General features: G+C 35.6%; 1 protein-coding gene across 2 annotated transcripts; it reads left to right on the top strand.

Moving 5' to 3' along the window:
- Window positions 1-1,079: 1,079 nt before the first annotated feature.
- LOC122580872 (DDT domain-containing protein PTM-like) lies at window positions 1,080-10,908 on the top strand. 2 transcript variants are annotated; one of them, XM_043753020.1, is made up of 10 exons: window positions 1,080-1,300; window positions 1,556-2,677; window positions 3,135-3,839; window positions 4,064-5,147; window positions 6,106-6,400; window positions 6,479-6,603; window positions 7,585-8,051; window positions 8,140-8,168; window positions 8,795-9,388; window positions 9,493-10,908. In XM_043753020.1, exons 2-10 carry the CDS (start codon window positions 1,647-1,649, stop codon window positions 10,491-10,493), a joined length of 5,331 nt encoding a protein of 1,776 aa, XP_043608955.1. In that variant the 5' UTR covers window positions 1,080-1,300; window positions 1,556-1,646; the 3' UTR covers window positions 10,494-10,908. The 2 variants fall into 2 exon arrangements, with proteins under 2 accessions (XP_043608955.1, XP_043608956.1); XM_043753021.1 differs by lacking the exon at window positions 1,080-1,300 and having other exon boundaries at window positions 1,495-2,677.
- Window positions 10,909-12,205: the final 1,297 nt, after the last annotated feature.

Here is a 12,205-nt window from a genome sequence, read left to right as displayed (position 1 = left end):
TGAAGGGTATATTATGGAGATTACTCTTATTAATTTGAAACATTCAAAGTTGATATAATTACATAGTGTATAGTACATTTGTATATATATTCAAATTTTGTAATTTAGCTCATTGGTAAAGTCTTAGATTTTGAGAAAATTTATCAGTGTTTAAATTCTACTTTTACATTTGTAGTAGTGGGTTACCAAGGGGGGGGGTGGTGTTTCAAAAATCCTGAGTTTCATACTAAACATGTCTGGTTTTAGCTCTGCATACTACCGAACTGGATGTCATTGTCGTGCCTTGAATGATAATAATTAACTAGTATCTCGTTCTTAAAAAACATGTATGCATAGAATAACTACTTATCCGTTAAGTATTTAAGTAATAATATAAGAGAAATAATTAATCCTCCTAACTATGAGATGATGACATGTGAAAAAACCAGGGGGCAAGGTTAGGAAAGAGAATTAGTGGATACCACATGTCACATTCTTAATGTATTATGAGGATTATTAGGGTATTTGGTTAGGAGAATTTATCATTTTTTTATAATATAAGTTAAACATTGTACACAACCTTTTGATTAAAACCATGTAATACAAATAAATTTACATCGTCACATGACATCCATGACATTAAATTTGGTCAAAAATCAATTAATTTAATTTTTTAATTATCTAATAGTTTAATATACAAAAATTATAACCCTTATGTTGAAAGTTTACATAAACGAAAAATATCTTTACTAACCCCTTTAAATAAAATACTTTTACCTACACCAATAGATGTCGCCACCACCGTCATCATCGACTCATCGCCGCATTGCGCGAGTACCATTATCGTCTAATAGTAACAATAATAATATATTTTTTGGATCTATAATTAATTACAAAAAAGATGAAACAAAAATAAATAAATAAAAAATTTAATCTTTATTTAAACCTCATAACCAAAATCACACGAGTCCCGAGTCGGGCTTTACTAACTCGGACGATTTAATTCTGATTTTTTAATTAAAAAAGTAAAAACAAAATATAGTCATCCTATACATATACAAAGTGTCATGTATGTATATCTGTGTGTGTATCATCCATCATCATATCTATATGTACTGAAGAAAACCCCAAATATTCCCTCTTTGCCTCTTTCTCTCTCGCTTTTTATCTAGGGCTAATCTCCACACATATAGATACATACATATATATATAATATAGTTATAGTTATTGTATCTACATATACATACATCTGTATCTGTTTTTATCAGACGAAACCCTAACCCTAACTGATATTTTATTGGCGGCCAATTTCCTTGATAAGGTACGATCTATTGATTAATTTTTTTATTTAGTTATTTATATATCGATTTAATGTATCTATATGTATCTTTTTTTGTGTGTAATTTTTTTTTTTGAATTGATAGTTTAAAGTTGTATATACGAAATGAATTTGTATAAAGTTTGTTAATTTTTGTGTTTTCATGGCTATATTGTATGATATAATTGTATGTTGATGATTAGATATTTAGATCTATGAAAAAAGACCTAAACTTTGTGTCATTGCTGTTTGAATTAGGTTTGATCAGGATTCTGATTTGATGATTTTGATATAAATTTAAGTGGAAGTGTGATTCGGATTTAAATCGGTGTTGGAACGAAAAGGTGGGATGGAACCGGAGGTGGTTAAGCGTAGAGGAAGGAAGAGGAAAAGGAAGGATGGGGATGAGGGGGATAAGACGGTGAATAAAGCGGCGAAGGGGAATAAGAATGTGAAGAAAGCAGGGGTGGTTCCGCCGAGGTCGAAGGTGTTTATTGGGAAGTATGTGAAGAAGGAGTTTGATGAGAGTGGTGAGTTTCTTGGGAAGATTGTTTCATATGATAGTGGATTATATAGGGTTGATTACGAAGATGGAGATTGTGAGGATTTGGAGAGCAAAGAATTGAAGAAGTATCTTGTTGAGGAGAAGGATATGGATAGTGCTTTTCATAGGAGAAAGAAGGGGTTAGATGAACGTGTAAGGAAGAAGTACGGGACGGTTGAATTGGAAGGTGTTGGTGATAAGGCTGAAACCACAGGCAACGATGCTGTAGCTGGTAATAAGGTTGAAACCTCAGGTAAAGATGCTGTAGCTGGTAATAAGGTTGAGACTGTGGGAAAAGATGTTGTAGTGGGTCCTAAGGTTGAAATCATGGGAAATGATGGTGTTGAAGTAGGGAATGTTAGTAAGGTTGAAACGGTGAGAAGTGACAGCTGTGCAGTTGATAATGGTGTTGAATTAGCTAATGTTGAAAAGATTGAGAGTTCTATTCGTGGTGGTGCGTTTGAAGTTAGTGGAGCTCAAGATGAAGTTGATAGTGAATCATCTAGCGACTCAAGTGATGATGAGCCGTCTGGTAATGTGGTTGAGGTTGAAAGTCCTCCACTTCCACCGCCACCACAGTTGCCACCTTCTTCGGGCAACTTTGGGATTCCAGAGGAATATGTGTCGTATTTGCTTTCTGTATATAGCTTCTTGCGCTCATTTAGTGTGTGTTTGTTTCTAAGCCCTTTTGGACTTGATGAGCTTGTTGGCGCTCTCAATAGTACTGTCAATAATACACTTCTGGATGCCATTCATGTTTCTCTTATGCGTGCTTTGAAGAGTCACGTGGAAGCCTTGTCTTCGGAAGGTTCGGAGGTTGCATCAAAATGTGTCAGGTCTTGTTTACTCTCCCCTTTGTTTTTTTTTCTCCTTTAACTAGTGCAGCATGTAACATGTGATTTACATGCAAAACTTTTAGTTTATGTTTTGAAAGTTCAATTTGTGAATCTCAGAAAGTAAATTCTTTCTTCGTTAATTTATTTAGATGCTTTTGTGGTCATACCAATTACCAAGAAGGCAAGAACCATTTGTTATATTTGTGGCGTCCATTTTAATAGTAGGAAATTGTAATGCAATAAAGTTAATACAAGGTATTGAATTAACAAGTCAAAATATCTCACTTATGTATGAAGGATTTTACCTTTACGTCTTTATGAATGATATAGCATTAATTACTTATTGGCAGTATGAAACGTTTCACGTGAATTTGTTTCAAATATCTCACATTATTCATTCTTTATATGTAAACTCTTCCATTAGCACTGAGATCGACACATTTTTTTTATTTCTCAGAAGCATGGATTGGAGCTTGCTTGATTCATTAACATGGCCAATGTTTGTAGTCCAGTATCTTATGACTATGAGATACGCAGAAGGGGAGGAATGGAAAGATTTCTATGTTAACGTGTTGGGAAAAGATTATTATACTCTATCTGCGGGTAGAAAGTTAAGAGTTCTTCAGATTTTGTGCGATGATGCATCAAATTCTGCAGAACTACGGGCAGAAATAGATATGCGTGAAGAATCTGAAGTTGGCCTTAATACTGATGAAGTTCTTGTAGTCCCTGATATAAGTATCCCAATCACTAGAAGAGGCCGCCCCCCTAAGAACCCTTTCTTTAAGGATCAGGAAGCTGTAAAAGATAATCCTGAAATACATGCGAGAGCAATGTCTTCTACAGCTAATGCTGTTGTTTCCAAAGCTACTGGATCACATGCTAGCGTTGATGTCGATGAGGATGGTAATGGGGATGAATGCAGGCTATGTGGCATGGATGGGACTTTACTGTGCTGCGATGGATGTCCATCTTCATACCATTCCAGATGTATTGGGGTAATGAAAATGTTTATTCCTGAAGGGGAATGGTATTGTCCTGAGTGTATCATTAACAGAGGCGGCCCAAAGGTTACCAAGACAACGTCTTTGAAAGGAGCTGAATTTTTTGGCGTTGATCCTTATGAGCAAGTGTTTTTGGGCTCCTGTGATCATTTACTCGTGTAAGTTTCCACATCTCAGTTACCTATTGACCATGATTTTTGTATATACAAGGTAATTTATTTAATTAGAATACTGGGTCAAAACTGAATGCGCTGTAAATAAGATTTCCTAATTATTTACCTAAAATTTTCTATGTTCTACCTCTTTTCTTTTAATGACTTTCATATTTGTTTCTTATTCTGTGGAATTATATTTTTATGATGCCTTGTAATAATGAATGCAGGATGAGAACCTCGAGAAGTTCAGAACTACATATCCGATACTATTCTCCAGCCGATATTCAAAAAGTCGTGCATGCGCTTACCTTTTCTGCTGAGCACAGGACTTTATACTTGAAGATATGCAAGGGTATTTTGCAATATTGGGAAGTTCCTGAACAAATTTTATATATTAATGACTCAGTTAGTACAGATAAAAATCACTTGATCAAGGATGGTGAGAATTCAACTTCCTCTGCTTCGCTGTCTAAGGAAAGCAGTGATACTCCAAATGTGATCGATACTGGAAATGCCAATGGTGTTGCTGAATATTACACAACCGTTGCAGTTGCTTCTTGTCCAGAAGAAATCCCTAAAGGGGAGTTAGGGTTTGGCAATCCATCTTTGACTGGACCTGCTACATGTGTTTCTGAAAATGGCAATTGCAATATTAATAGCAACATGAGCAGCGCTTGTAATTTATCAAATATGTCCTCTCACAAGAATGAAGCAAATCTGGCTATTCTGTCATCTGAAGAAAAGTTGTACATGGATTCAAAGTTGTACATGGGTTCATCTTTTAAACCACAGACATACTTAAATGTGTACATCCATGGGGATTTTGCTGCATCAGCTGGTGCTAGTCTTGCTATTTTATCATCTGAAGAAAAGCTAGGTTCTCAAGCTCAACCTTCAAGCAACCATAGGAAATTTATGTCTGCTAATTTCTCACTTCAAGCAAAAGCATTTTCGCTTGCCGCCAAACGTTTTTATTGGCCAAATTATGAAAAGAAACTTGTTGAATTTTCAAGGGAAAGATGTGGTTGGTGTCTTGCTTGCAGAGCTACTGTCAGTAGCAAAAAAGGGTGCTTGCTGAATGCAGCTGCCGCAAATGCCATTAAAGGTGCTGCTAAGATACTTTCCTCGCTGAGCCAGTCAAAAATTGTTGAAGGCAGTCTTGCTTCTATAGCAACTTATCTCATGTACATGGAAGAGAGTTTTTGTGGTCTAACAGTCGGGCCATTCCTAAATGCAAGATATAGAATTCAATGGCGTAAACAAGTGGAGGAAGCTTCAACTTTGGGTGAAATAAAGGCCTACTTGCTTGAAGTGAGTATTACTTACCCATTGCTGGTTTTTATATTTTTCCGTTTCAATAAATAAACAAAATATTTTAATTTTTTCTTACAACCTGTATTCATAGTGTAAGTTACTTAATATGAAGGGTATGAAAGCTGCAAGTTCATCATATTTGTGCAAAACCTTTTCATGCCGAAATGAACACTCCTTTCCGTCACTCTTTCTGCTAAATCCTATTAGTTGCATCAAATTAAGGAAGCCTTTTATGAGAAATGATTTAAAAATTAGTCTGTCAAAGGTTTTGTTTTCTAAAGTTGTACTAGATAAAGCATAATGATACATATACCCGACTCACATGCCTAACAAGGAGATCATGACACATGATGCATTATGGCAAAATCATACTAATAGATGGTAGTGAAAGATGTAATGCTTAGACATTTTCTAGTTTCTCATATCATCTCAACGTGTCATTTTTGTCATCTTTTTGTTAGTTATATTAGGTAAGGTAGATGTATTGTTTTATTAGACAATCATTTACATTATCTGTTTCCTAGAAGTTACGAGGTAAGGGTTAATCTTTTCTACATGTTTCATATTGTACGCAACATTGTTCCAAGTAGAGGTGTTCCTCTTACGATACTCCGTATTATTTAATTTAGAATATATCTTGAGATTTTATGAAAATGGAAATTGGTTGATGGCACCTTCTTACTTTCCAAGTTAAGATTGTTGATGGTGCTTAGAATGATTTTTGTTTTATTTTATTTAAATAACATGAAGATCTAGGTACTTTATCCCCAAAATTTGACAAAAAATGTGTTTTTTAAGGAAAGTATGCAATGCTAACAGTCAGTTCGTTTGAAAAACACGTTTTGTCGATTTCCAATATCTTAATTTTTTAAAATGATAACGGATTATACATAGTTTCGTTTTTATAACTGTAAATATTTTGGTGCTCATTGTTTATCTTAATGTTTGTATGTAGTTTGAGAGAAACATCCGTGACATTGCCTTTTTAGCGGATTGGGTTAGGCTTGTAGATGATATGGGAATCGAAAATCAAGCTACTCAAAGTGTTAAAAGTGTGGTAGGATCAACTCAAAAACGCGGACCGGGTAGGCGTGGCCGAAAATCATCTATTATAGTAACCGAAATGAATGATGCTGAAGCGGAAGATGTATCTACTGACTTTGCTTGGTGGCGAGGTGGTATGCTTTCAAAACACATATTTCAGAAAGGGATATTACCACAGATGCTGGTTAAGCATGCTGCTCGAAAGGGTAATTTTGCAGTTTGTTGCCATTTGTATAACTTTATCAATATTGTTGATGGTCAATGATGAAATGATTTCTACACAGGTGGTTGTGGAAAAATAAGTGGGGTGCAATACCTTGATGGCCTTGAGGTACCAAAAAGAAGCAGACAGTTTCTCTGGCGAGCTGCGGTGGACATGAGCAAGACTGCATCACAGCTTGCTCTTCAGGTAAGCATTTTAGCTCCCCTTATCTCCAAATTTTGGTCCACCTTTTTATTTTAATTTGTCTTATATTGTTCTTGAATTTGGCTAGCTAATATGGGTAAGTGTTCACACTATCCTTAATCATAATTACTACTACAAAAGCATTTAAAAAAGTTGCATTGAAAATAAGAAGGGTAAAACTGTCTTTGTACAACAATAAGGCCCCATAATTTACAGTCTCCTTAAAAGTGTTTTTGTTTAGCGAACGAACATATGATAAACCCTTAAAACTCAAAGCATTATCTGGTAAAGTTTGTAAGGTGTGAATTGGGTTAACAGCAAGTATGAGTTTCCTTTCTAATCCAATTTCTGTTGCCTCTCTCTTTTGTGCGCCAAGCCAGTCAATGTATACTGAACACTTTCCTGATCAAGAGGGTGTTTGGTATGATGGAATGGAAAGGGGAGAAAGGGAATGTGAATTACTTCTATTATTTGGTTGCATTTAAGAATGAGAACGAGAATAGGAAAGAAGAGAGGTTAATGATTTTTTTCTCTCCATTCTCTATATAATATGGAGAGAATGGGTGAAAATGGAATTTTTATTTTGTGTAGTACTAATGAGGTTTTATGTATCAGTTATAATCATTTATAAGAGGACAAAGTTTTTAAGTTGTGTTCTCTTCATTCTCTGTTTGTACCAAATAACTGAACCTATTCTCTTTCAAAGACTCATCCTCTTTCCTATCATTTTGTTCTCTATTGCATTTCCATTCTTTATGATTCCCTCCTACCAAACACCCTTTAGTGTCTTGAACTCTTATAACGAGTGTATCAAACATGATTGCATAAGCCATACATTTGAACTAATACTATAGTATTTCTAACTAAAATGATTCAAGATCTACGCGATGTAAAACATAATTGTAGTCGATCTGTATATATATAAATGGATTATAGTTGTCACCTCTAGTTGTTACATAACTACCATGTTTACGTTTGCAACAGGTTAGATACCTGGACCTCCATTTGAGATGGAATGATCTTGTTTGTCCTGAACAGCCTCTTCAGGACGGAAAAGGACCAGAGGCAGAGGCTTCTGCTTTTAGGAATGCTTGTATTGTTGATAAGAGAACTTTGGGAAACAAAATCACATATGGTGTTGTTTTCGAGAATCAGAAGCATCTTCCTTCTCGTGTACTAAAGAAAGTACTGGAAATAGAGGAAACTATGGATAAAACTGAGAAAAACTGGTTTGTTGAAATGCACATTCCATTATATCAAATCAAAGATTATGAGATGAGAGTGATGAAAACAATTATGCCGACGGCCGATAAGCATGTGAGCTCGTTATCCAGATTGCGTAAGAAGCAGCTAATGGCTTCTGGGAAAGATATATTTTCTTTTCTGTCACAGAAGAGGGATACTTCAGGGATATGTTTTTGTAATTTCTGTCAACTTGAAGTTCCATTCAGGTAATATATATTGTTTTCATCAGTCATTCTTTTTGGTATTTGTAATATCGCTACCAACTAATATAGTTTTCTATTATTGTTTTTTTAGGATTGCTGCAAGATGCGTTGCATGCCAAGGTACGTTAATGAGCATGCTATACATTTGTTTAGCAACCTGCTCTACCACTTTATAAAGTGTTTGTTCAAAAATTTCTTTAGATATCTTGATGAAATTCTCAAACTGTTACAACTTATTGTGAAAGAATAGGCAAGTTGGGCAGTTTGGAAACATGAGAAATGGGTCTGGTCTCACTGAACCACTATTAATTTTTATTCTATTAAATATGCACAAAGGGTATACTTATCAAAGATAATGTGATAACTTATTTTACTTTAAACTATCCAGGATTGTAACCCTTTTTGTGATAATTTATTATTGAGCTGCTTATATTCCTTTAAATTTTAACCCTTTTTTTGTATAGACTGCTTATATACCATTTATTTCACTTATTCTCTGATTTGAAACTGTAAAGAAAACTTAAATTTATTTTAAGACACATTTACTGGAATCCACGAAGGTTTCAGTGTCTTCCAAGTCGTGTTTCATACATATTTTTTAAGAAAGTATGGTTTATGGTTTAGTCGTTTGATGATATTTTTTGGGATGGTAAATTAAATCTTATGCACTACTAAAAGCTACATATCGATATATAATGTTCCTCGTTGCGATAAATGGTTTTTTTTTTGCCTTTGTGTTTTTACAGGTTACTGTCATGAGCAGTGTGCCATTGGTTCAAATATCCAAATATCAGGACGTCTTGAGTTCTCAATCACCTGCAAACGTTGTTACGTTGAAAAAGATGTCACTCCTAAAAATGAAATTGTTGGCGATTCTCCGACTAGTCCTTTACTCTTGCAAGGACAAGAAAGTCAACATACGACAACAGTAATTAATGCAGGGACACAAATTGGTTTTGAGAAGCCGCTAGAATATTCAAATCAATCGCTTAAGAAGAATCTTAAATCCAATCAATCCAAAATCAGTAAAAGTGGAAAGCAAAATGGTTATAGGCGTCCGTTAGAATCTTTTGACCAATCATCTGTGAGGAAGCAATCAACTAAGAATTTTAGTACGAGTTCAAAAAAGAAGAGCAGTAAGAGTAGGAGCCTTAGCAACAAGTTATGTTTGGGCTTGATTTGGAAGAGGAGGACCGTAGAGGAAACAGGAGAGGACTTCAGAAAAAACAACTTGATTTTGAAGAACAGTCCGGATGGGTATTTAGTAGCACCTAAGTGTCACCTTTGCGCAAGACCGTATAACTCTGATTTGCTGTATATTCGGTGTGAGAAATGCAATAGTAAGTATTCTAATTATATCAATTATTACAGTTGCCTAATTTTTTAATAGATTTAATCATCTGATAAGTGTTAATTTAATGGATTGAGCTTATGTACCTCGCAGACTGGTTTCATGCTGAATCCGTTGAGCTGCAGGAGTCAAAGATCGGGGAATTGTACGGTTTTAAATGTTGTCGGTGTCGCAGGATACGGATACCTATCTGTCCTTATACAGATCCAGAAGAACGAGTGAAATTGGAGGCAAGGAAGGCGGCCCTGGCAAAGTTTCCAAAGCAGAAGAATTTGGAATCAGATTCCTATTCTGACTCTGAATTTAATGATGAACAATTGAACGATTGGGATCTTGATGTTACTACTCCACTCTTTGACTCGGAGGAGGCCGCAAATGTTCAAGAAGAATATCCCTATTATTCTTTTCCAACAGTTGACCAAGTTAACGATTACAAAGCTGATGTGAAATTTGAACCTAGTACTGATGCAGGTCCAGTTTCTGGACCTGGCCTCGTGTCTAAGAAGTTACCTGTCAGGAGGCATATAAAATCTGAAAAGGGATCAGAGGAACTTTCAGCCATTAATCCTGCTTTTGAAATTCCACAGACTTATCTGGGAAACAATCTGAAACTGGAAGGGGACTCTTCAACTCCTATTGTGGAATGGGACGTTTCTACAAACGTGGTCGAAGATGATATGATGTTTGACTATGGGGATCTTAATTATGAAGATATGGAATTTGAACCACAGACTTATTTCTCTTTTAATGAGCTGCTTGCCAGTACTGATGAAGGTGTCCCAGTAGATAAAGGGGACCAGCATGGAGCTATGCCGGAGAATCTTGTTCACCTATCTGCTCCATCAACAGAGGATTTCAATGTTGAGCAGTACCAAATGGGCATAACCTATGGTCAACAAGAACCTATGTTTTCTGTAGAATCTGGACTTGATATGGTACCTTGTAAGATCTGTTCAATGGCGGACCCATGCCCAGACTTGTTCTGCCAGAACTGTGGTCTATGGATCCACCAGGTTTGCTCACCATGGGACGAGGACTCATCTTGGGAGCCCGAGACTGGTTGGAAATGTGGCAACTGTCGAGAGTGGAACTAGTAGTTTTTCATATCCATCAGGACAATATCACCTTTTTGTACATAGCTGGTCACGGAAAAAGGTGGTGGTTTTGAGTGTATGTGGTGGTAAAGTTCCGGGGTTCTGGGAATCTGGTGTATCATTCTTGATCTTGTCATCTTGAAGTTCCCAAATGTGTATGGTTATTTAGATCTGGCATTACTTGGAGTTGCAAAACTTTTATTTTTATATACTAGTATTCCCTGTGGTTTTGTGGGGAAATTTATACCATTTTCATAGCTATGTGATGGTGTAGCTGAGGCATGATAGATAAGCGGCATTTTTTTTTATTGCTTATATGTATTGATTTGTTGGTTGGTTCGCTCTGTAACTTAAAGGTTCTCTTTTATCAGTAACCGGAATCAGTAAATTTATGTTGCAAACTAGTGTTCTGAGACATCTTTCTATACAAACCGTGACGACCTGCAATACTGTTGGCCTTTTAAGAAAGTTAAGTTGCGTATCTATTTTTTCTGTACTCTTAGCTACTAGCGTCTAGCATCTTGCTAATTTTCTTTTATTAATTCCAATTCTGGTGTTCTAAAATAACTATATCTATTCTTTGAAAGAATGTGTTTCGAACAAACTGTGTTTAACTTGATGTTTGTTTCATTACTGTTGTATTTATAATATATATATATATATATATATATAGGGGTGAGATATTTTGAGACCTACCTCTTATTTTAGGACCAACTAGGACCATTGATTTTTGTACACCATCATCATCTACTATGATATACAAGACTTTTTTGCAAAAACACTAAGATTTTCCGGCGACGGGCCCACCAGAAAATCATGTGTAAGTTAACTTACACATGTATGATGAAACCCTCATCTCTTGTTATCAAAATAAAATCCGTTTTCATCCATATACATATACGAGATATAGAGTTAATTTCAAAAATCGTCCTTGTGGTTTTACCAAAAAATCGCGTTTCATCCTTTAAACTTCAAAATGACACTGGTAGTCCTTTATACGCGGATAATGATCACGTTTCGTCCTTTAGTCGATCGTATAAAGGACGAAACGTGACCACCATCCGTTAGATTAAAGGACGAAATGTGACCATCATTCGTTAGATTAAAGGACGAAACGTGATCATTATCCGCGTATAAAGGACTACCAGTGTCATTTTGAAGTTTAAAGGATGAAACATGATTTTTTGATAAAACCACAAAGACGATTTGTGAAATTAACTCCGAGATATACATAGCCCAACTTTCATATGAAACTAAATCTGCACCGTCGGTGGGTAACTTGTCAAAACATGTAACGTTTCTTCTATGGAAATATAGTTAAAAAATATTTGTAAAGTAACAGTTACGTATATGGCATACTACTTGATGATATTAAACTAGAGGCTTTAGTCTTCAGAGATAGAAGATGAATCCTGCTCTAATTTCATCAGATGATTCAGCTTTATCAGTCAATATAGTCCCCGTGTCTATGCTAGTTTTAGAATCCACTAACGACAAACAGTTACGTTCACCGTAATGCTTGTCAGAAATCCAAGTCACTAATCAAATAGGTTGATAAGCTACCCATTAACAATAAACAAGTTGCATGTTGATAAAAGTCAACCGTATGTTTCTCATGCATATCTTTGAGATGAAATGGCTAGTTGCACAAGGGTCAGCAAATAATGAGTTAGTATATTTGTGATGTTAGCGTAGTCTTCCGCTGCAGAGCA

The sequence above is a fragment of the Erigeron canadensis genome, chromosome 9, assembly GCF_010389155.1.
Source record: "Erigeron canadensis isolate Cc75 chromosome 9, C_canadensis_v1, whole genome shotgun sequence".
NCBI classification, from domain to species: Eukaryota; Viridiplantae; Streptophyta; class Magnoliopsida; order Asterales; family Asteraceae; genus Erigeron; species Erigeron canadensis.
This window is presented reverse-complemented; position numbering and strand designations above follow the sequence as displayed.